General features: G+C 43.2%; 1 protein-coding gene across 4 annotated transcripts in view; it reads right to left on the minus strand.

Annotated features, from left to right (window-relative positions):
• Nucleotides 1–389: 389 nt before the first annotated feature.
• The window catches only part of LOC146189695 (cerebellar degeneration-related protein 2-like), a 159,729-nt gene continuing 134,912 nt past the window's right edge, over nt 390–25,206 (minus strand). For 3 of the 4 annotated variants that reach the window (XM_084604463.1, XM_084604464.1, XM_084604466.1), the window contains exons 3-7: nt 19,221–19,369; nt 17,811–18,036; nt 15,436–15,558; nt 10,352–10,449; nt 390–4,103 (exon numbers count right to left, since the gene is read on the minus strand). In XM_084604463.1, coding sequence (XP_084460589.1) covers nt 3,149–4,103; nt 10,352–10,449; nt 15,436–15,558; nt 17,811–18,036; nt 19,221–19,369 — 1,551 coding nt within the window. In that variant the 3' untranslated portion in view covers nt 390–3,148. Of the gene's footprint in view, nt 4,104–10,351; nt 10,450–15,435; nt 15,559–17,810; nt 18,037–19,220; nt 19,370–20,187; nt 20,472–25,206 lie in introns of those variants that run through there. The other variant, XM_084604467.1, reaches the window with a different exon arrangement.

Consider the following 25,206-nt stretch of genomic DNA (forward strand, 5'->3'; position numbering starts at 1 on the left):
TTTTGGGCTCTGGGGCTACCTTGAAACTGATGAACCTTTTTAATAGCCACAAATTGGATCAGCAGGTCTAATAGATGGCTAAAACTGTGTTGCATCTGTTAGCTGTTGTTGTCTTTGCAGCAAGCACAGGGATAAAATGCAAACATTAACAACCTTCAAGTGCAGTTGAAAGATTACATAATAAACTATTGTATCTCTGAGTACAGATATTGATGGCACAGAGCTTGTACAGGATACTCATGTTTTGCTACCATTATTAGCAAATGTTACCTTACATAGTGAAAACAAAAACAAAAAAAAATATTGCCAAACTGGCCTATATTAAAGTCCACATACAAAAGTACTGGACAATTAGGAACTCATATCCATAAAATGCATGGACTGCCACCTGAAATCTGTTATATACTTTATTTCAGTGATTTACAAGGTTTACACACGTTTGTACAAACCTGCTTTGTGCACGCTTAAAAAGGTGGATATGCTCAGAACAGCGACAAAAGTAAAACTTTGATATAATGCATATATATTTCAACTCTGCATCAAACAAAAATACACTTGGCATCCTGCAATTGGCACTCCGAGACATTTTAAAATCATTCACAGTATCACTGTATTTACAAGTACATGTCTTCACTGTCATCTGCAAAAGCAGTCGAGGGTCTTTTCTGTTGTATATGTACACAAATACCAACAAATGTTCTATGTGGTCAAGGAGCGCTAACAGGCACTTTGTCTAATAGGGACATAATACTTTGTAGACTCTACTTAGCAGAAAATATATATATATATAAGACATTAAATTAACCACGTCATGCCAATGCACAGATGCTTGTCACATCACAGACTTTACAACGTGCATTGCGTTCCCAGCCCAGGGTAAGCTTCCCTCGTGAGATTCCCTGACCTCGTGTAAAACTGAGCTGTCATGTCTTGAAGGCGATGTAGCAAACAAGTTAAATGGCAGTAACTGCCTTCAGGACAAAAATAAATATGGCTGCTACGCTGAACAAAGTTAGGCTTAATGCAGAGCAATTACACGGAACAAAAAGGCTAGACAGGTTACCTACAACCATTTATCACTGCAACGTAAACTAGAAAGAGGCAACTTCTGTATGCAATTCCGATTCCTTCAATGACTAAGATTAACAGCAGTTTGCGGTAATAGAGAGTTTTAGTTTACCGTGACCCTCAACCGCTCATGGGCAGGGTGTGCAAGCTGATTGGTCCCGACGCGGCAGGTCTATGTGCCGACATCCAGTATGTGGCGCCATCTATCGGTGTCAAGGGTATTGGGGATGCGCAGCGGAATGCGCGGTGGCGGATCACGGTAGCAGATCGCAGATCACGGTAAACTAAAACTCTGATGCTGGCGATATGGAACGCATCAGTCGTGTTAAGACTGTAATGTCGTTACAGGAAAAAAAAACTACATCTTGTCACGAAACTTTCGTGCAACATAAAAATAAGTGCCAAGCTATGCTGGAAAACACTGTGCAAACCAGGAAGAATAGAAAGGGCTGCAAAAAAGTGAGATGGCAGTTTCGTTAATTTCACAAATAAGCCCAGAGCATAAATCCTTACTTGGTCCCTTGCTATGCCTACTAAACCTCCAACCCAGTGCCCAGAACTGTACATACAATTTGGAGCTGCCAATTAATTCCATACTCCTTTTAATAGGTGCTGCAATGGCATCAAGAACTGGAAAATTCTGGAAAAGCTAAGCTATGAATGTTGTTACTTGAAACAGCTTGAAGGAAGAAACACAAATAAGCAGTCACCACAAAGTGCTGTCTATCAGCTGATGGCTGACAGACATTACTGATAGACATTGCCTGCAGTTTGTGCTTCTTTTGGTGACTCTCCTTTGTGTTGTTTAAGCTATGAACCTTTAGCAACAAGCCCGATTCACTTCATTTATGACAGATGAATGCATAGAACTAATACACAAAGTTTGCAATGTACCAACTAGCTCAACTTTCCGTATTAATACACAAAGCTAACAGTATGAAAATTGCATGCACCATGCTTTACTGCAAACTGCAGTGCTGTAGGAGAGAAAACATTCTAAAACCTACACAAACTAATAACACATTTTATATAGCTGGTTCCATCGCAATTAAGTATAATTTTCTTAATGAAGGTATTCTTTATACATTGCGCACTTCACTGGAGACAAGAAGGGCAGATATGCAGAATGGCTGGTCATGGCTAGAGGGTTGGTGGTAAGTACACTGATAATAAACTGATAATAAACTGTGACTAAAGTTAACAGACAAAATGCAAGCGAAACGTGCTGGGTTTATAGCAGGCAAGGATTAAAAATGCATAAATGGATATGCTCACTTCATCTCAATCTGCTGCACAAAAGCCAACATGGCACTCGCACTAAACGTGCTACAGCATAATATATCTCGCTAGCTAACCATAAAAGCTTCAGGAAGAACTAGTGCAGAAAATCGAATCGAACTAAACAGTTGTGAAGGCTCAGGTATGGCTGGGAGCACTTATTAGTCCACGTCCATCTGACGACGAGAGCCGCGCCCCGATTTTGAATAGCATCTGAACAGCTCTGTGAGCATTGTAATATTACTAGCACCGTAATTCAGGAAGTAAATTATGTCACAAATAATAAAACTTGCTGAAAAAATGGTCAGATGCAGTGCAAAGGCAGTTCAAAATAGGATATCTTTCCTGTCAAGCATACAGTTTAGTACACAATTATGACTTAGAAACAGCAAGCTGGAACTAAAATTTGAGTGAAACGTTGTATGCGTTGAGTGCAGTATAATAAACAACTGCAGTTTCTTTCTCATAAATTATTTCCAGGCGAAACAGCAACCATAAATGAGTGAAAAGATAAGGGTTTAGTAGCCCGTTCTTACATAAATGATTTATTTTTTTTAAAAAGACACTTGAAGAGCGCTATCTACAGAGCATTATGTTTGACTCATTCAGGTAAAATATTGTCAGTTTTCATCTGCGGTCGTTCTTTGCCCCAACAAAACAAAATGTTGACTCTCTGCTTGCACAAAATAATTTTCCCTTTCTCACTTTTGCTTGTCCTCCAGAGAAAGATTCAAGGCTCGTGGTCTGAAAATGGGTTTAGAAGCCTCCTTTAACAAGTCCTTTACGAGGCAAGGTTTCCAATTCACTTTCTCGGCACCCTTCGCTCAGTGGTCGCCTTGCGCAGTAGCCTTCCTCTGCGAACAGCCTCTGCATAAGTGATGCCTCCTGGTAGCCTATATTTGACCTCTTCCACTGGGCATGTCGGTCCCGGAGCCACGTCGCACAGTTTACTAATGTCCAAGTTTGTGTTTAGCTTGCGCGGAGGCGTCCGGCTTGCACACGGACTCGAAGCCCTGGTAGCCGCTGCCGGTTTCTTGCAACAGGCAGTCACCACCACCGTGGTTTCTACGGGTGGCGGCAACTCAACCTTCTCTGTGACAGTGGACCCGTCCGTCACAGTCCGCTTCAGCACCGCAAATATTTCAGCGAACAGCTTTTTGTACTCCGGTGGGCTGCGTGTGAAATGCTGGCCCAGCGGATCGCCGCTGGCTCCTGGACTTTTCATGGCGGTCAAGTCCAAAGCGAGCTGCCTCTTTGCTTCAGCCAAAGCTGCATCAGTTTGCACAGCCTGGTCAGTGAACACACGCTCTGGTGTCACTTCCGAGAAACCGGAGGAAAGTGACACCTCACCGGATTCTGCTGACTCTGCGTCACTCCCCGTAGAAAGTGATGGGTAGTCATTTTTCTTGACAGCCGTGACCGGACTGGCAGGCTTGGTGCCGGTCCAGCCGGGCTCGGCGGCCGGTCCATCTAGGGCTAGTGACCGGCATCTTGCATCCAGTAGTGCTTCGTACTTGTCAATGAGTAGCCGGTACTGTGCATCTAGTTCACTAAGCAGGGACACCTGGCTCTCAGCATCCTGGCTCTGAGCCTGTGGCTGTAAATCAATGGCTTCGGGCATGCTCTCCTGCTCTCCGTAGACCACAAGACCATCTTTGAGCTGGACCATAGAGAAGTGGTCGAGCTCGGCAAGCTCCTCCTCGGGCTCCTCACACTGTTCTAGCCTGTTTAGAGCTCGGCAGTTTGAGCAAAGATGCCTGCATAAAGGAAAAGGCATACATTAGGTTAAATTAATACAAAAACATGTGGGTACAAGCAGAAATTATTGCACAAACTGTGGGTAAAAAACATGAAATAGGTATGATTACTGGGGCTCAGTTGATGACTTCTTCACAGACACTATGCCCTGAATGAATAACAAATTTTAACTTTCCTCAAGAGCAGCGGCATGTACGACTTGCTTCAGCCACCGATGCCAAATTTGTTGAGCAAGAAAAATAAGCAAACCAACTTCAAGGTTGCAGAACAACCACATACTTTCCATGCAAGTACCTCATTGCCCACACAAAGTGAGTGAGGAGATAAAGAAAAACGTATGGGCAATAAGAAGGCAACAAGACGGCAATATTCGGTTGGCTATATAGGGCCATTGGCCGCCCACTGATCAAAAATATTTTATACACTAATGACTGTCAGGTATCATGCTTGGAACATGCAGATAACAATAATAATAATAATAATTGGTTCCAGGAAAGGAAAGGCGCTGTATGTGTATAGCACAGTAAGGAAAGGGAGGAAGGTGGGAGTGAAAGCGGAAAGAAAAGGGGTGCCGTAGTGGAGGGCTCCAGAGTAATTTCAACCACCTGGGGATCTTTAATGACATTGCACAGCTCTTTAGAGAGGGGACAGCTTGAGAAGAACCACCAAAACAGGTTGATTGTGATGGTTGTAACTCCACTATTGTTTAGTACCTTAAAAACATTTTTGCATGCAGATGGAAAAATGTTTTTGACTTACTAAATAATAGCGGAGTTACAGCCATCACAATCAACCTGTTTTAGTGGTTCTTCTCAAGCTGTCCCCTCTCTAAAGATTGTCCTTTCTTCTGCCTTGTCGACTAGCCTCCGCAAGCGAAATTTGCCGTGGGAGGCGTGGAGTTAAGGACTCGCTGTGAGAGCCATTTCTTTCTTACTTTTTTGCCTTCAATTACACATAGGGTCCCATTTCTCCGCTAAAGAAAAAAAAAAAAAACAGCATGACGGAGAGAAGCTCAGCTTGGGGTGCTTTGACACATTATTCCCCATAGGGGTCGCGAAGTTTGCAATTATCCTCACAATGAAAATACCCTACTATGAGTGTATGTTTGGAAAGAATGAACAGCAAATCTGTACTTGGACGTGCCTTTGCACAGTGAAGCAACAACGGGGCACGACGCCCCAGTTCCCGCGCTTTTACCAGATTGAATGTGTGGTCCATGATTGCATGCCCTTCACCCAGCCGTCAGTCAGAGAGAGGGAGCAATAGATGCCATTTCTACAGAGCCCATCATCGCAAAGGTTCGGATGCCAGCATAGAGTATGAAGACATTTGGTTCTCCAAAACAGAGACCGATAGAGCTTTGATTTGAACTTTTGCTTCTTCTTGGGATGTGTATCACTATAGTAGTGGTTTGCACAGACTACCTCCGATATTTGATTGAAGTACTGGGCTTTTTAGTGGCTCTTTAGGTGACAAATTAGGGGGCAAAAGCTTTTAAAACTACTTTAAACACAAAATACTAAACCATGGTTTATGCAGCCCGAAAAATACAGGAACCACATTCTTTACACATCTGCACAATATGCGCTGACTTAACCTTGTCTACATGCAAAAGGAAGTTGAGCAAGAATAATTGTTTAAAATGAAGAATTCAATGAAATCTTCTCTGGGTGAGTGTTGCACTCGGGTCAGAATGAAAGGAAAGATGGCTCAAGATGTAAGAAAAAGAAAAGAAACGAGGAAAGAAAGTGTACAAGGCTTCAATAGGAGAAGCTGAAGTGCCTTAAGCTTCCCACTTGAGCGCCACCTCCTATGTATACATAATGTGTGCACAAGCTGGCAAGTTATGCAAGGTACCAACAGACTTAAATAGAAACTGTCCCCATTGTTTAGCCGAGTAACTTAAAGTAGACAAGTTTTACAATACTCCTGTTTGAAGACATGATGAATTTCTATCCATCTTCCTATCTGACTCTCTGCAACACTTTAATAATTGCCTTACCTCCTCTCAGAATTTAGATTCGAAATCATATGTTTTTGCCCCCCAAGGTGACCACGGGCAAGATATTATACTTTTCTCCAGAGAGATATATAGTGGACAGCGGCCATTCACGACCAGAGAGTACCTGCCAATTCACTCCAAACCATCTTCTCTCTCTTAGTATGCGGAAAGATCTCACGAAAAACAAAAAGAAATTCGAGGCAGGATACCACATACCTGAGAAAACAAAATGCAGCTTATGGAGAAAGAAAAAAATTTATGCAGGCTTAACCTGGTTACGCAACTGGCAGTGTTTTTAGAAGTACTGATTCGGCTCTTGGCTTAAGTCAAAGTCAAAGGCAATGCTATAATGCCAGCCTTAGTTTGAATTACTTGTGAAATACCAGAGCGATGGTACAAGCACAGATGCTTAGACAACAGTGCGTTTGGTTCTCATCTTACCCTTCTGTATGAAAGGAGCTGCTCAAGCTGGCAGCTCAGTTCGACTCTACCATGCCCTCTAGTCTCATAATCACACAACCTGTCAATGAATCAGTGACTGGCCTTGCCACCTGCCAACTACCACCTGCCAAATGCATGCTCGTGATTTTTTGAGGATGCCAGCTTCAAAAAGGGAATGCTAGGGTGTTGGTGGTTGGTTGCCATTTATGGCATCTACGAAGCATAGGTCGCCATGGCAACGGCTAACTTTGTCATTTTCATTAATGACATCAAGAAACAGCTTAGCCAATCACAGTGGCGGCACAGGCAATTCCGATGGTTGGCTTGGGAGACCCAAGTAGTGCATTTCTCAGCACATTAAAAAAAATAACAGCACTTGGGGAACAACAAAGCAACATTTCAGAACATGATACCTGGAAAGGCCAACTCATTTTTGTATAGCGCAAATGACATCTCGGTGACACAATCATGGCCCTTTTTCTTTATGATGAACGTGTGCATCAGTTTCTGGGGGCCAGTATTGGGGCTCTTACCTATAATTTAAATCTCATCTAGCCTAGGCGAACAAATGTTGCAGGCATTGCAATGATCGAGCAAGTGTGAGCTTTCGTCTTCTTTCAACCAGAGCATGGCATGATTCCTTTGCAGTCATTTCTGCAGCATTTGGTTTAGAATTTATGTACATATAGACTTTCTATGTTTCTGATCACTTCGGCAGCAATTACCAGGACAAGCCTAGCATCAATTTTATCACAATCAATTTCTTAGATTTCTTTGGTGATGTGGATCACAGTTTTGACAATTAGGACAGAGCTGAAGAAAACACCACAGTGACACCGGTAGTGATGCTGTGGCTGTGTAACGTGTCTCACGAGCAGAAGAAGGTGGCATGTGCTTCTGGAGTGATCCATTAATGTGTGGGAAATTGTATATAAGCCAAACTGGGTGCTGCATGGAGTGTTCTTGAAATAAAACATATGATATCCTTGTCAAAGTATCAAAGCTCACAGTTGTCTGAGCACATGCCTGCAAAAAATGCCAGCCCCAGAGGAATGAGATCAAGATTCTGGGTAAGAGCTGTACTAGCCATCCAAGACATACATTTAGTCCGAGATTTGAAAAAGGCCCTAATATCTAGTAGAACCCCCTAGATCACAAAAACACCACTATATATTGGCTCAAAACTCCAAGAATTCACTCAAGCCTGCATGAACATCTGACTGCATGTAGAATCAAAGCCTGAGCTGTCTATGAAATACATCAGTGCACAAAAATAGCTCAGTTATCACCCAAAAATTTTCTGCACCGAAAAAACAGTTAGCAATGTGCCTTGACAAAGAGTTCCACAATGTAAAAAGAAGTGACAGCACTTCCTTAGCTTGAGATAGAGCTTCGCAACATTATTTCTAGCTATGACAGGGCAACTTGTTTTCCTGGACACAAAATGGGCCTGCCAATATGTACAGGAGGAATTTCAAATGAGGCCAGATGATTGACTTCCGTGGGCGCTATTACATAGTTTGAAAAAAAAAAAAAAAAAAAGTAAACAAAGAAAAGCCACAGCCATTAGCACAATGGGTCATAAGCACGGCCTTTTCTTGACAGTCTGGTGGCAAACAGTCAATACAGTGCAGTCCACTTATAACGATACCAGATATAACAATATATCGCTTAAGACGATCAAATTCTTGGGATTTATCAGTTTCCCCATTGGCCCAATGTAAAAAATAAACCAGATATAACAATCAATTATCGGTGCATCGGACACAGCAATATCGCCGCACGGTAGCTGTTTACCACGAAAATTTGTCTGCATATTTAATAAAAAATAAGATATTAAGAGAATGACGTGGAAACTTGACATATGCGGTGAAAACGGACTGTCGTGGAGAAATCTGCGAGTGCCATTGTGGGTAGGAAATGAGCACTATCATCATCGCAATTGCTGCCTGTTGCTGCTCAAAGGGTGCGGCCGTACTGTCATCGCCATCACTGATTGTGCATCTGAGGAAGGTGGCGCCGACCACATTTGACAGTGCAATAGCTCTCGAGATGGTTTCAAAACAGGAAGCCTCGTGAAAAAATACGGGCATTCACAACCTACGACCTTAATGATCGTTAAGACTGGGGATGTCCTGCAGTTCATCCAGTCATTGATCGGTTTCATTCACACAGAATAGACTACAGCCAGTGTACATGCTACTGGAAGCGATACTCATGGCAATTGTCAAGCTTCAGCAGCTGCTCAAGTGAGCGTGAATTTCCGAGTTTTTTGAGTATGCTTAAGTTATTTTATGGCTTTTGATAAACCCCGTAATAAATTGTTTAGTGCTCTTTACGATGATTAGCGTTGCTCGACCCAATTGACTCATCGCAGCTAAATAGGCAAGCCTACATGTATGGAAAAACATGGGTGGGTGCCTTTTTTTTTTTCATTTTCCATTTTTTTTCACCGGTTCAGATAAAACGATAATCGATTATAACGATCAGATTTTCCTGTTTTCTCAATATCGTTATAAGTGGACTGCATTGTATTTTCATTTGGGAGCCGTGCTCGTCACATGTCCTGTTTTGCATTTGTGTCTTTCCCGCAACCTTTACATGTCTGAGTGTACCTGTAGTAGCGGGGTAAGCAACTTAGTGGGTCCGTTAATGGCACTAACTAGCTACCAACTAGCCTGCTATCATGTTCCGTGCATATCCCAGCTATTTCATTCAAATGGTATGCGTGAAAATAGATGAAAACGTAAACCACGCACTAAAACCATATTTTCGTGGCAATACTATCAGCATAAAGAAAGCATAGTAACTAATATATAAGGCACTACTACAGTCATTCCTTAATACAATCAACACCTATATTACGGATTATTGGATATATCAGACTTGTTCAAACATCTTAACAAATGCATGTAATTTCAGCTTTATATTGTTAATTTACATAGCTCAATTGGTAGTGTTATATAGAACGCCGTTCACCATGAAATGGATATATCAAACTCACAGAGTGGTACTCGCTCAGATCGCAGGTGCCAAGCTTCACTGCAGTACACAGACAATTTCTGATGGTGCGGCAAGCGTTCGTGCAAAGGCTCACTATAGTTTTCATATCTCATATTTTCCAACAGCTGTACAGAAAATATACACAGACAATTTCTGATGGTGCAGTAAGTGTTCGTGCAAAGGCTCACTATAGTTTTCATCTCATATTTTCCAACAGCTGTCCCAAGACTTTTGAACCCATCTACAGCATATTGAAAGCAGCGGTGCTTTTGTGTGCATTTCTAATGAAATTTTCTGTTACAAATTTCGACTACATCGAATTACTTTATGAATTTTTTTCACTTGTTCGCTACAACGAGGTTTGAATACTTACTGAAACATTGCTGCGTGCTCAGTGCATATTTTATGAGATGATTTCTGAAGCATTTATTCTGGTGTTACTAACAAAGTTCACAAAAATGTTCGTGCAGTTCAAAACACAAATTTCTATGAATACACGCAAAAACAACTGTAGGTCTCCATGCTGGTCTCAAAGCGCAAGAGAACAGGTCCACCATTCGAACTGGCTGGAGTTAGACTTAGAAAGCATGCCATGCAGGTGGCATATAATTAGTCATCTAAAACTTTGACTCAGAGTTATGAGAAACCACAAACTGTTAAAGCTGATTTGCATTTGGTAAATAAGCAGGGCATATCTTCATCTCCACCTAACAAAAATAAAAATAAAACAAGAAAGCCCAAAGCTGCTGGATGATTCTATGTTCACGCAAATGTTGCCATATACACAAGAAGGGGACCTGCCTGTCATCTTCCAGGATGTCCATCTCCATCTGGAGGTTGAGGCACTGATGCTCCCGTTCCTGGGACGCTAGCACCTCCTCTTGTAGTCGCATGTTTTCCTGCGCATTGCAAAACATAAGCCATGCGTGAATGCACTGTCATCAGCAAAGCACTCTTACTAATCTAGTAAGCTGCAACAAGGCAATATATTACCGTATTTACTCGAACCTCGGTCAACCTTGATTCTAAGCTGACATCCAAAGGTTGCAGGCCAAGGAAAAAAAGAATAAATAAGCAGCCTTTCCTTGAATGTGAGTTGGCCAAAAAATTGAATGAGAAAATTGAGGACAAAAGCTATGAAACACAAACCACAAACCCCGCTCCCAATCCCCGTGGGCTTTCAAGCGCCGTTTATGTGCAACACACAAGCGGACAGGTCACGTACAGGACCTGCATGCGGGAAGTCGCAACCATCCTCACAAGTACTTCCAGTGGCTATGGCTATGAGTAATAATGGCTACAGTGATGTCTTCTGACAGAGTTTTGTGGGAACACTATTGCATGCCATTTTTTTTTTCAATTTCAATGCATTGACATTGTGTATTATGAATTATATTTATGAATCCTCAAATCTAAGCTGACCTAGGAATTTTGCACCTCGTGTTCTTGAAACAGCTACTGGTTTAGACTTGAATAAAAATGGCATGTGCCTATCACTGCAGTTCTACAAATATGCCAGTCAGAAAAAAAGAATGCAAATACCAATTGTCCCAATTGATACCACTTTCTTATTACAGTACAGGCACAACATTTTAGCTGCTTTTCAATAAATCTAGGTTTTTTGGTCAAGTTCTTAAATTTCCTGATATTAACGGCAGAGTGACAGAGTGATACATAATTAGTAATAAAGTTACCCTCACAAAACATTCTGGTTTTGGCTTTACCGACTGGGCTATGGCTGCGACATCAGGCACGATTTGAGGCCATATGGGCATACAAAAACTGTTCTATAGTCACTTCTTTATTTAGTCACTTTCATTCGCATTAACACTTATGCAAGTGTGCCCAAGAGCTAGAACCAGAAAAAAAAGTGAATAGGCAAGCTTTACATTGAAGATTTCTTGTGACTTATGTGACCAGAACTTATCAGTTGTGTCACAGTCGTCGTTTGGCCGTATAGAAAGAAACTGAAGCTGTACGAGGAAGGAAGAAATATAAATTATTTAGTAGGCACAGGTTGGGGGTTTTGCGTTGAGTGATAGCTAATACCAGCAACATCCAGTGCTCATGACAGCTTATGCTTTACATATGATGGCAATAAAATTGGGAGGGCAATTAATCTCTTCCTCTATTATCTCATACATATTGTTTGGCATAGTCATAAGCTATGTATCACATACGGTGAAAGGCCATGTGATATTTATATATATACCGAACTTAACTAAGTCGTACAAATCTGCTTGCATGGCCTAGGGGTAGAAAGTCCGACTCGCAATGCAAGTGTCCCAGAAGATTCGATTCGCTTTACCCCCTCATCTAAAATAACAAGTTCAAGCTGGCAGCCCCTGCTATATTGGCCATGTCATGTGGTCGCATGGCATTGCATCAATCACAATGCCGACAATACCGACACCAGAATTACTGCACAACGAGGTCTTTAACATTATCACATTAAAACTTATGCCTTTCAAAAAAGGGCTTTTACTCTCTCCTAAGCATCTGTTTACTGCCAATATCAAATGACAAGCTCTATAGAGGGCAGGCAACATAAGTGCTAGGCATCCTGTACAATGACATTTTCAAGATGTTTCTTTTTTCTTTTTTTTGTGATAGTACATGTGAGGGAACATCTAGCAGATTAACACTGGTCGTCAAGAGCACTCCAAGGAACGTGCACCACAGGTAGATGAAAGATACAAGCTATCTTTTTGGAAAGCCTCACAACAGCATGCGGATTGCTTTGTTGCACTCCCACAGTGAGAAAGAAATAATTCCCTGTAATCTATTTCATTTCAGGTAATTTTGCGCTCGCATTGACAAAGAAGGTGCTCTACATGCATTGGCTTTCCAAAAAATAAACAAACACAGCATGTTTTTGCAAACACTTCATTTGTTGGTTGTCACTGCGCCAAAGTGAATTTGCTGCCCTTAAAACAGAAACAAACTCTGGTAACTGATGGAAGTGCGCTTTTGACAGCGGCTCTCATTTTCTTGCAAGAACTTGCAGAAATAAGGCTTAAAATGTTTAAATGAAGAGGCCTAATCGAAGTACAGAAACATCTTAAAATTTTGTGCACCAGACCTCATTGACAATTTACAGAGACAAAATCGGACAAGTGCATGGAAGTTATGCAGTATTTGTTGCAAAAATTTTGAGGTTTTTATGTGTAAACTCAAGACGTGACCCAGAGACATGGGGCAAATTCTACCAGTGGACTCCTTTTAAACATAACATAACCTGAAGGGGATAAAAATGAATCCCGTTCACCAAAAGTTTCATTAAAGCTAAGCACATAAAATTCATGAAGCACGTCTATTGATACTGCACCAGCCTTTACCAGTGCAAGTGTACAAAATAACAAAAGAGCAAATCAATCATGGTGTGCTTCACACTTTAGAGTTGCTTTAGAGTTGCTTTTAAGTGCTGAAGGGAAGGGAAGGGAGGAGGGTGGGAGTGAAAGTGGATAGAGAGAAGGTGTCCACAGAAACAAGTGTGACATATACTACGCCTTTTCCTTTCCTGTAAACCAATTATAGAACACTGGTGAACTTTGATGCGTGCAATAGAACACTGGTTGCGTTCGACAAGGGGCACGCAATTTTTAATAATTGAGACAAAGCAAGCACAATCCCGTCAAAATGCCTTGCTGCTGCACAATAGTCTGTGATTGACTGAGTTAAACTGTCCTGTATTTAAAAAGAAATTAAGTATGCATGTTTGAGACCCAAGGCTTAGAAGAAATTCTGTACACCCTTCGTGCTCAAAGTTGTGCTGCTTAAGTACAACGGAATCTCTAGCCACACTGTCCTTGTTGCTGTAGCAGCGCCCTCTCTGGACGATGGCAGTGGTCGAAAAAGCTAAAGCAAACACAAGCCGCGTGACTAGAACACTATAAGGACCTACGCTTTCGTTGGTCACTGCTGCTCCTCGTATCGCTTGCTCTGACTAGCCTTTAATAAATGTGGCCGAGGTTGCCTTGCCAGGCGACCTTCTCTTTATAATCCCTCCGTCAGCACACAGCAGCATTCAGTGAAGCAGCTGATGACGGTAGTTGACCTTGACACACTGGATTATTCCTTGCCTCATTGGTTGGATGATGGCTGTAGCAACGGCACATAGGAATTAGAGACTGACTAACTTCACTCCTTCCACCTGGCCATAGGAAGGGAAATTATCCACGATGAAGATAAGTTTTCTACACTGTCTTGTCTTCCGGGCCAATTTTTTTAGAAAATTTCCATCGTCGTTCGTGCTCTTCGGTTAGTATGAGAGGTCTCGAATGTCTTTCAACTCCCCTCACACCAGCAGCTTCAACATTTTCTTCCCTGCCATGTCAGCGCAAACTCCTTAATAATGCCCTCCTTATGCTGTTACTCACCTATGTGCATGTCCCTTTTGCATGTAACAGTATTCAATGGAAACGCCTTATAAAAAAAGGCCCATCTTGTCTACAAAGAAGAAGTCTCTCGGCTCACAACAGCTTCAGACCTCCTGCAGACGCCACAGCTGCCAGTTGGTCCCCTGTTGCCAGCTGGTGCAAACGGCTTTATTCCCTTTGGAGACAAGGACATGGCTCTTTTTAAATCTACTCAGCCATACATCGGTCATCAGCACTGAAATTTTCGACTCCCACTACATTCTCCACCTTCAGCTCCAAAATGGGACCGCTTATCGAAAAATTGGAACTCCTTAAATCGCAAAAAAAAAAAAAGAATCTTTTCTAGTTCTTCATACAGCACTGTCATCATTCTCATTCGATTTCAAGCAAGAGGCTCTTGAATGGCAGCTTTGTTTTTCAAACTTTTCAAGTGTCAACATCTGGATCTCAAACTTCCATGCAACTCCTGTTTTAGACAGGTTGCTGCACTCAAACTCTTGCAGAGCTTGCAACTTGTTTTCAAACGACAGTGCTTTGTGTGTCTGTTTCTTGAAAACCTCGCAGTCGAAACACTGACTGTACATAGGCAAAACACTCACTGCATATAGGCCTAAAATGCAGAGCAACAGCAGCAACGAAAATAATAAAGAGGCCTACAGATGACCACTTAATTGGCTTGTACTGATTATAGTGTTCACTACAAAGAATTTGTTCACAGTTGAGAGACTTATCTTTCGTATATGCAAGCATAAGTACCCTGGGCGGATCCCAAATGTTTTGTTCCATTTAACCAAGGGCAACAAGTAAGCAGTGTTTTAATTAACTGGCACATTGTACTACTGAAGTGAACCAAATACTAATCCTACCTCATTCAGTTCATTCAAAATCTTTGCCTAACCAAACTTCATTCACTGGGTGCCCAATGCATCAAGAAAAATTTGAAAATTCAATGTGTGCATAACTCAAATCCCTTATTTCGCAAAAATAACATGAACGGCTTAAAAACTTAGTTTCCTCATGCTGCACAACTCCATGCTCATAGAATTGCAGCTTCTTCTTTAAAAAAAAAAAAAAAAACATATTTACGCCAATAAAGTGGTCATTTCATTTACCTTTCTTTAATAAATCAGCTACAGTACCCTTTAGTAAATCATTTAACCTTGACAGAAAGGCTTCAAGCATCAGACTGCTCCCCTTTCCACTTCCCAGGCATGCTGAATAACTTTGTGACAGCCGATTTCATTTGCTGTTCCTGAAAAGCAATTCATTTTCAGGCCCGAAATGGCTCTTCCATTGTATCCAGCCAGGATTTCAAATGAAGCTGGCATCACTGAGGTCACAGAAAGAGCTCTAAAAATTTCAAAAGAGTTTTAGAGGTAGCCTGGACAGCTGTCAATGCTGTGCAGCGAGGATATAACGTGTCCTTGTAATTTGTGCGTTGCAACCCGAGAGACGAACAGATGTTAACTGATACAAATGTGAGCTGTGTTCTGTGATGCACATCACCTGAACGAGGTTGTCGACCTCAGTTTGGAGCTCCTCTCGTGTCTCCTGCTCCTTGGTCAGCTGGCACTTGAGTCGTGACAGAGAGCAGCGCAGACGGACCAGTTCCGTCCCAAAGGGGCTCTCCTGCAGAGAGAGAGCACTGCTTGTTTATTTGTCCAATGCATTTCTAAACTTCGTTTGTTTATTTATTCATTCCAAAATACTGCAGGCCTTATGGGCCAAGCAGAAACGTGTAGTATACAGCAAGTTCCTTTATTTTAAAATTGCAACCAAAATAACTGTGTGCTCATTTTGTAGCTACATTAACCAGCCTAAAACTAAGCCAAACTAGCTGTTTTCCAGTTGCAATCAGTCGAGATTCATAAGAGCAAATATGGCAGTGTGAACCAAGTGGACTTCAATGCCACTTTTAAAGAAGAAATACAGAAACAAAGGTGGGAGCACTCAAACAGTGCAACAAATAAGGTCAGACAGAAAATTGATGATTAAGAATCTTAAAAGGAAGATTGGCCAAACAGCACCATGGCACAAGGCATTTTGTATAATAAGATGGTATAAAACACCCGTTTAGTAAGGATTTTATTTCAGAGAAGCCAAGCACCATGGCAAGAGTAAGCTTGTACCCCCCACCCCCCATTCCCTTTTTTGAATAACCAATGAGGTATGATGCGGTGGTGATGAGGTTCAAACAAACAAAAAAAAGGTATGAAAATAAAAAAAGCCAAACGTCTGATGGACCTCTGATCAACCACATGTTTAATCGATTCTATGAACCATATGGTTTATATTTTCCTTGGTGTTTACAAAGTAAGAAAATAAGACATTCCAATGTGATGCAGACATTATTTAGAGTGGGTGATAAAAGGCAATAACCAAAATAATAATCTCCTCAAGGACTGCATTGGTGCACCTATGAAACCTCTTCGCAAGAGCACTTTGATAACTGCAAAAAGCAAACTCTTTCAGGAAAGCTGTGGTATTCCTATGGGACCTTCTTCAGGAAACGCTTTTGGAACTACTGTGGATCTCTTCCAGGATTGGTTTCGTATTCCTATGGGACCTCTTTGCAGCAACAGTTACATAATTGACATGCACTGTTCTTTTGAACCAATTTGGTACACCTTGGTACTCCTATAGGACCTCCTTGAAGAAACATTTTGGTAACCGCCAAACATTCCTTTCCAGAACTGCTTCACAACTTATGAGGGATCTCCTTAGAAAAGCATTTTGGTAGCTACCATGAAACCTACGGGACTGATAAACACTCTCATAAGATTTCCTGGATAACCACTTTGGTAACCGCCATCCACTCTCGTTTGGAGTCAATTTGGTACTGCAGATTGGTACTCCTATAGGACTTCATTGTGCAAGCATTGTGGTAAGTGCCGGGTATTCTCTTTCAGAAGTGCGTTATACTACATAAAATGGACCTCCTTGGTGAAGCAGTTTGGTAAACTGCCATGAAATTACATAAAATGGACCTCCTTGGTGAAGCAGTTTGGTAAACTGCCATGAAATTTCCACTGGAACTGCTTTAGCAGTGCTTACGACTTTCAGGAGAAGCATTTTGCTAACTGGCCTGCATTTTACCTTATAACTACTTTGGTTCTCCTACGGGACCTCCATGGGATAGTATATGCTGGTAAAAGCTATCAACTCTTTCAGAACAGCGTCAATACTCCTGCGAAACCTATTTGGAAAAGCCTTCGCAACTTCTGCGGTATTTTTTAGAAGACTGCTTTCATGCTTATTTAGGACCTCCTTCGGGGTGAACTTTGGTAACCGAGACTGTTTTGGTACTGTCACAAGACTTTCTAGAGGACCACTCTGAAAAATTATGTTCTTCTTTGGAACTGTTTTGATGCGCTACGGCGTCTACCGAGGGGCACTGGAAACTACTGTAACATATCCTTCAGGACTGTTTCGGTACTCCTACGGGACATCATTGGAGAACACTTACGTAATGCTATGCGCTTTCTTTCAGAACTATTTTGGCACTCTGTGACGGGGGAATTGTTGTGAGGAAAGGACAGGTGTGATAAGGTGTCACGAGGTGGAAGACATTACAAGATATGAGACATATGGTATCAGCCTTGCTTGGTGGTGTTTAGGAAAGATGCAAGGAAGATTTAGGTTTTGAAATGATGTATCCAAAGCAAAGCCCCAAGTGTGTAAGCTATATCACCATGGGTGTGAATGAGCACAGCATTTTTCTTTCTGCCTCCGGCTGTCCAATGGGTAGAATGAGGTCACTGAAGTTTGGCCTTTGACCCGAGTGGGCTAGATTTGCCTAAGGAACATGAAGACGGTACCAATGGCTATGATCATATGGAATGTTTCTTTGTCCTATACACTGAAAGCCCGCCCTCCGTTACCTCAAAGCCAACAAAATCAGTGTCCTCTCCACTGTGGCAGGCAGCAGGAGGCAGGAGGTGATTGGCGCTGGTTTCATCATCTGGAGGGATGCCCTGCAGAGTTGCTGCAGCCGTGTCAGATGCCTCATCCTGCTGGTCCCTGGGTTTGAGGCTCAGCCGTAGGTGGTCCGCAAGTTCCTGGAGCTCTTCACATTTCTTCTCAAGGACATCCACACTTGTGCTGAGGCTGTAGATGTACATGGAGCATACAGCTTAGATCAGAAAATCGGATTCATTTACTTAATGTAGCTTGCGAGAGGGTTCAACTGCTATCACGTCGCCCAGTGAAAAAGACCCCGGAGACATTTACCAGTTTGCAGAAGTTCTCCAGACATTTCCGACTGTATGCGCAGTGTTTATAAAGCATTTGACTGAACTGTGATAAAACGTCTTTGCCGTACATAAATTCGACATTATTTTCTCAAGTGAGGTGGGGGGGGGGGGGGTGGGGGGTAATCTATTAATTTTGACCGTCAGGTAATCTGGAAATTTTTTTGCCCCTGTAAGTCTGATTTAATGAGGTTTGAGGTTTTACTACACAGTAAAAGTAAAGCAAAGTTGACGGCTGTATCCAATAATGCAAAATCTCTGAAAGGCTCAAAACTATACATAAAATGTCCCATAAACGAAAGACTGCATTTTGCCATTTTCACAAGCAAACAAATTTAGAAGTGTGCTGGCATAACTGCGTCTGTGCACTAACATTTGGGCATCCTGCTATATGTGCCCAGTCAGCCATCATACAATATAAATACAAATAACTGTGATTCTGTTCAAAGTGAAGCTCCAATGTGGGGTTAGCTAATGCGGCCATATTTTAAATTTTGACTCAGAATCCATACGTAAAAATAAAGCAAAACAAGCCTGAGACAAAACTGAACAGTGCACAGACAAAAAGTACAAATTTTATAATAAAAGTTCTGGCCTAAGATATTGTTTAAAGTCACACGGCTACTTGCACAGGTGTATAAATCACACTGCAAATGTGGGGAGAGTACAGCCGATACTCTAACAATTTATCGAAGTCCTATTCAACTATTACAACTAGGATCCTTCTTTAATATCAACACTGCCCCTCTGCTGTCAGAAATGAACATGATCCAACAGCAACACCAAAGTCTTCAAATATAAATTACAGCAGTCTCATATGGGCCCTATCAGTAGCCACTGAAAAGCTTACATGTTCTACTGATAGAGGTCTGTTTACAGAGGAGGTCACTGCTGCATAACCACAGTAATTTGCTGCGACAACTATTAAATGGTAATAAACTGACACAGGGCAGGTGAGATGACATGACAAAGGTCAGCGAAAATGCCAACATATGCAACACCCGTGTTGAAGGAGGCCTTGCATGTGGGTGATATATATACCTTCGTATGCGCTTCTTGTCGGCCCGTGACTCCTGCTGCAGCCGCTGGTTGCTCTTCTCCAGCTCAGCCACATTCTGTTCCAGCTGCTCGTAGATCTTGAGCCGGGATTCGTTGACTTCCCGCAGGCTGGCAGCTTGCCGGCTCAGATGCTGCACGAGAACAACGTGAAACATATTCCCATGAGAAAATGAGGTGATTATTACTGTCCCGCACACAGCAGAGAAACTGCAGCTGGGAATTGGCAGGGTCACATACATTCCACAATGAGCAGAAAGTGATGGCTTAACTATTAAATGCATAAGAAGCCCAGCCCTTTGACCACTCAAAATGAGGAGTAGCACTTCACACATGTATGTGAAACCTCAAGCGTAGGGCATGAATCAAGCGAAACACAAACACAACTGCAACAGCATCATTTCACAAGTAGGCCAATTTCGGGGCATGAATTGCCAAAAACTTGAACAGGTGAAGTAGAACTAGAGAATTTTTCGGGTACTACTGGCCTCATAAATTGCACTACTGGCCACAACACCCTGCATGCAGTAACAGAAGAAAAACACTGAAAGCTGTTTAGCAATATTCGTTTCATACTTCATAATTTGCCTAGCTGACATGCAATGTGCAGCAATGGTACGGCACCTCGAATGGCATGTCACTCAATGTCTTCCTACCGAAAACCTATGTAGCGCGCAGATTAACTCTCCCTCATGAGTATAAAATTAAGGACTCAGGTGCAACCGCGTATAAAAACTAATGCCATCTCTGAAGCGAGTAAATCATGGTCATAAGCCAGCAAAATATATTAACGCACCTCCTATTACGCTAAGCATACACATCACTAGAGAGGGGTACGGACATGTCCGCTGACCTAACACATAGGTCGAGCTAAGCGCTGGAAATCGCCCACATATTAGCACCCGCCAAGGCACAATCACTGACACCACCATCCTCGATCTCCTCCACCCACCCAGACGCAGAGGGAGCAGAATGATGCGCAGCTGCTCAGCATGGGGTCCCCCTTGAGCATGGCTTCCAGGCACCGCTGCAGCAACGAGTCCGTGGACCACATCCTGCCGCTCGTGCAGGGCCAAATAAAACCTTTAAAATCCGCCCGACTGCTTCCACAAACTCGATGCGCCCGCTGCTGCCGCACTACGTGGACTAGTGGCTCCTTCGCCCCAGAGAAAGCTGCAGTAGCGCAGCAGCCTGCGGTTTTCTGCACGAGCGAGCACTCGCCGGTACGCGTGACTCATCTGCAGGGCGGCCAGGAGTTTTTCTTGTTGTGTTTACACCGCCCTTTGTCCGAGATGAAAAACGACTGCGCTGAACCAGCTTGAGCGGCAGCCACATCTCGAAACACAGATGTGTCGCCGAGAAAAAGAGAGGGAGAGAGAAGTGAGAGAGAGGTAGGCTTACATCCACAGGGACGCTGCGCGAGAGGCAAGCGGACAAAGTTCCGCCGCCAGCGGACAGCTGTTTCTCCGAGACTGAGCCAGCGTCGAAGACAGCGCAAGCGCGTATGCATAGCACCAGACACGCGCGCGCACTCCGTCTTTGGTAGCCCGACGAAGCCGCGCGCGGTTCGGTAATATAACTGCCTTTCTGATCTGGGACGTGGCGACGAGTTGCAAACCTTCACCTCCTCCATGCCTTTACCTGACACTTACGCAGCCGTGCTATGGTGGCTAGAAGGGAGAGGTGGCGCGACCGCGCATTCCGCCGCTTGGAGAAAACGCGCCTTCGGTTCATGCCGCCGCCACTGGTCGCCGCTGTGGCGCTGCTGTCAGCTCTTCGATGCATTCTCTCCGGCGCACGCCGGTTCGTTCGTTCTTGTTTGCCTGTAGATGCTGCTTGAGCTGTGGTGCTATTTTTCAATCGGCTTTGCCCTAGCTCAGGTTATCCTGTTTTGTTTGGAGCCTATGTAGTTTTTCTTGCCGAGGTGCTAGTGGGAGTATGTAGTACATTGCATACTTTTCTGTTTCTCTTGCGTTTAGAAACCCCCCGCTAAATAAAAAAAAAAAAAAGTGAAAGAATCGTTGTCAGGCAAAATTACCTTCAATTGCTAAACAAAAAAATTAATGAAAGCATCGTTGTCAGGCAAAAGGCCAGTCAATTGCTAAAAAAAAAATTAATGAAAGCATCGTTGTCAGGCTAAAGGCCAGTCAATTGCTAAAAAAAATTAGTGAGAGCATTGTTGTCAGGCAAAAGGCCAGTCAATTGTTAAAAAACATAATGAGAGCATCGTTGCCAGGCAAAAGGCCAGTGAATTGCTAAAAAAATAATGAAAACATTGTTGTCAGGCAAAAGGCCAGTCAATTGTTAAAAAAAAATTAATGAGAGCGTTGTCAGGCAAAAGGCCAGTGAATTGCTAAAAAAATTAATGAAAGCATATTTGTCAGGCAAAAGGCCAGTCAATTGTTAAAAAAAATAATGAGAGCATCGTTGTCAGGCAAAAGGCCAGTGAATTGCTAAAAAAGAATTAATGAAAGCATTGTTGTCAGGCAAAAGGCCAGTCAATTGTTAAAAAAAATTAATGAAAGCATCGTTGTCAGGCGAAGGCCAGTCAATTGCTAAAAAAATTAATGAAAGCATTGTTGTCAGGCAAAAGGCCAGTCAATTGCTAAAACATAATAATGAAAGCACGGTTGTCACGCAAAATGCCAATCAATAACTAAAAAAAATAATGAAGCATTAATGTCAGGCAAAAGGCCAGTCAATTGCTAAAAAAAAAAAAGATTAGTGACAGCATCATCCATGACCAGCTTCTTATATGTGCGAGACCTGAGTGGGGCAAATGAAGTTCTCAAAGACTGTGGCATCGAACACACATCTGTCATCACTCAGGCCAGTTATTCAAGGCTGATATTTTATATCGCTGGATATGTGGCGAAGAAATGCATCGCTGGCACCAAATGTGAAGACTGATGCAGACAACTCCTCAGTCTCAAGAACGGAACTGAGCGTGTCTTAATTACCAGTTGAAAGTCAGTGGTCAGCGCTCGTTGTGTCGTCTGCTAATCTTGTGCTCCCGTCCACGTTCCGCGCTGTTACCTCAAGATGCATAACCAACATATGCAAGCTGCTATTCTAGTTAATTACCAGTGCAGTTGACATAGGCGGTCTTATGTTTCCATCAACCAATCTAAACGCCCCTGTGACATCCCATGAAAACACCTTTACTCGCTGTTTTAGTGCGCGTGAAATCCGAAGAGACAGCCTTATTGACTTGGTATCCATTCTCCAAATGACCAAACTGCAGCTGGTTGGTTGTCACGGACATATTAAATTTGTGACAAAGTGATCAAGTTCTATCTTAGCAGACTACACCTGAAGACGCAGAATTCATTTTCAAAAGAAAGGCAAGGGAGAATGAAACTGTTGAAACTGAGGTGGGTTGTTTAATTTGCTATTTGGTTGTGAGCAGTTGTGTCTGGAAATTGTGTTTATTCTACCTGTATTACATGTATATTTGAGGCCATCAACAGCAACCTCAACATTGTGATATTTCACTTTTCTTTCCAGCATTCTTGCCCTTAAGTGCAATAAACAAAACTTTGCTTATCCATGAGAGGTTTTTGTGAATAAAACTGCAATTTGTTCCTTCTGTACTTATAATACCGTTTCACATCGCATGTTGCACGTTCTGGCTATCATCTGGATAAAAATTGCACTTTCCCACTTTAGCCGCACCGGAAATTCGCAGACAACAAAGAATAGAAATTAGCCTGATGCCTGCGTACTGTGCGACGTAACCGCAGGTTAAATAATCGCTTGTCATCTGCATTCTCTGTAATCTTCGACTGCAACGCCCCTCAGCCCGAGTCGCTTTGGCTTTTTTAAAACTCACGACACCAAACCAAAATATTTAGCTTTATAACTTCGACCACTGTGCCCATCGGGAAATGATGTAATGCATCTTCAGACCAAAACTTCTTCATTTAAGCAGCATTTAGTAGCACGACAAGCAAAACAACCGGCACAGCCGCATCGCCCGCTTTCACGGTGCCAAAGAGCATATTAGCAGTCGACGTCACTCCTGACTTGCCTATTTTGCTTACCTGGTTAAAATATTTCAAGTTGTAACAATAATTTTAACATTTTGTTGGTATGACTGCGCTGCAATCGCACCAAAGTTTACCCCAGCCACGGCCCGTCTCGAGGGGGAGCGCGCGCTCTCCCTCGAGACCGGCCGTGCCCCAGCGCGAGCCGAGCATGCATCGAAGTGCTGAGAGCAGCGCCACCTACGAGAGGCATGAAATGTAGGAGCGGCGCTCGCGGCCAGCTCGCGTCACCTAACCTTTCTAGCCACCATAGCCGTGCGTCTCACGTGACGTCACGGGCGCCATGGTGGCGCACCGGGTGCGCGCTTGCTGCGAGCGCGCATTTTACCGCGTCTGTTGCAGGTAACGTTAGGCGCGGCTGTACATGTCGCACTTATTTATTCGCCGCTGACAGCTATCCGATTCTCGAGCCACAGGAGAAACACGACACCGGGCGGACAAGCAAGGGTAGCGTCGCATGCGACAACCTTGCTAAGATTCTTACTTTTCGAGTAAAGCAAATAACTTGTATCGGACACAAAAGGGCTTGTACACGACTTAAAAAAGCGAAGCGGCAATTAGAACTCGACACTTCCCCGTAGTGCCTCGGGTCCTTCGGCATTCGTGTTGTTGAATCCAAGGTCGCGGGTTAGATGGCCGTCGCGGTGGCTGTATTTCGTTGAACGCGGGACATAAAAGGCGTCCGCGTGCCCTGCGAGGCACACTAAGCAGCCCCCACGGCGGTCTAAATTAATGCCGAGCCGTCTATCTATTACGGTGTCGGCCGTAGCCCCGTGTGTCGCTTCAAGAATACGGCAAAAGACACACGGGCCTACGGCGGAAACAGCGCGAAGTGGTCTAATACGTGACCCTTTATACAGTTCTCCAAAATCAAGAGACCAACGGGTATCCCGACTACTGCGACGGAGTATCCGGGTTCGAACCCGACCACCGACGGCTGCGTTTCGATGGAGGCGAAACGGAGTGACATTGTTCCTAAATTGTTCCTTATAGATGAAATTGTTTTGTGCGAAATGTATGAAGTTTGAGATAAAACTTTTTCTTGTGTAATTAGTATATGGTAGAAGTAATTGTAACCATTTTCCACTGTCGGTATTATGTGCGTTTTTATCCTAACAGTGTGTGAAATGACAAACTGCTACTGATACATGTTTTTCATTTTTAATGCCAGAATCTGTGTGGGGGGCAGGGACCTCTGTCAGGCTTTCACATAGCCTTTAGTCCCTGCCTCCTCTCGCTTGTACGAGGAATCAATAAACCAATTCCAATTACAATTCCAATCCGTGTACTGTGCTATGTCATTGCACGTTAAAGATCCCAAGGTAGTCGAAATCTCCGGAGTCCTCCACTACGGCGTCTCTCATGACCTGAGCCGCTTTGGGACTTTAAAACCTACAAACCAGCCCAAACTAAACCAAATTAAAGCGAACTTTAGTTTTCGGAAGATCAGCAACAACAGCGCGGGCAGCAGGGAGAAATTCAGCCGTCAGTGCAGCATTCCAATATGTAATGAGGCACAACGAAATATCCCGAAGTGAGCATTGAGCAGAGGTCTGCGCGCATGGGTTGATTATGAAACCAAAGAAATATAACGTTTATCTCTGGCTCTCTTCGCGCCAAGTATATAGCTCTCGTTTTTATTTCCACCCGTCAATCCGGGCGAACCTGAATAGCGAGGATACGAAACAAACAAACAAATAAAAAAAAAGTAAACGGCGTCCTTCGCCTGAGGCCTTCCCCTCAGACACACCAGCGGAACATGTTTGAAACGAGCCCGCGAGGCACGAAACACGCGAGCACAGCTCCTCCCTTTTTAGCCATTGGACACATCCATCGTCGCGGCCACGACCGGACACGGAAACCGGAGGAGGCGGACGACTTTTATATTACAGGCGGCGCAACCGGTCCCGCACGAGCGTATCGGG

This window comes from Amblyomma maculatum, chromosome 5 (genome assembly GCF_055883805.1).
Source record: "Amblyomma maculatum isolate TAMU_Amacu chromosome 5, ASM5588380v1, whole genome shotgun sequence".
Classification (NCBI taxonomy): Eukaryota; Metazoa; Arthropoda; class Arachnida; order Ixodida; family Ixodidae; genus Amblyomma; species Amblyomma maculatum.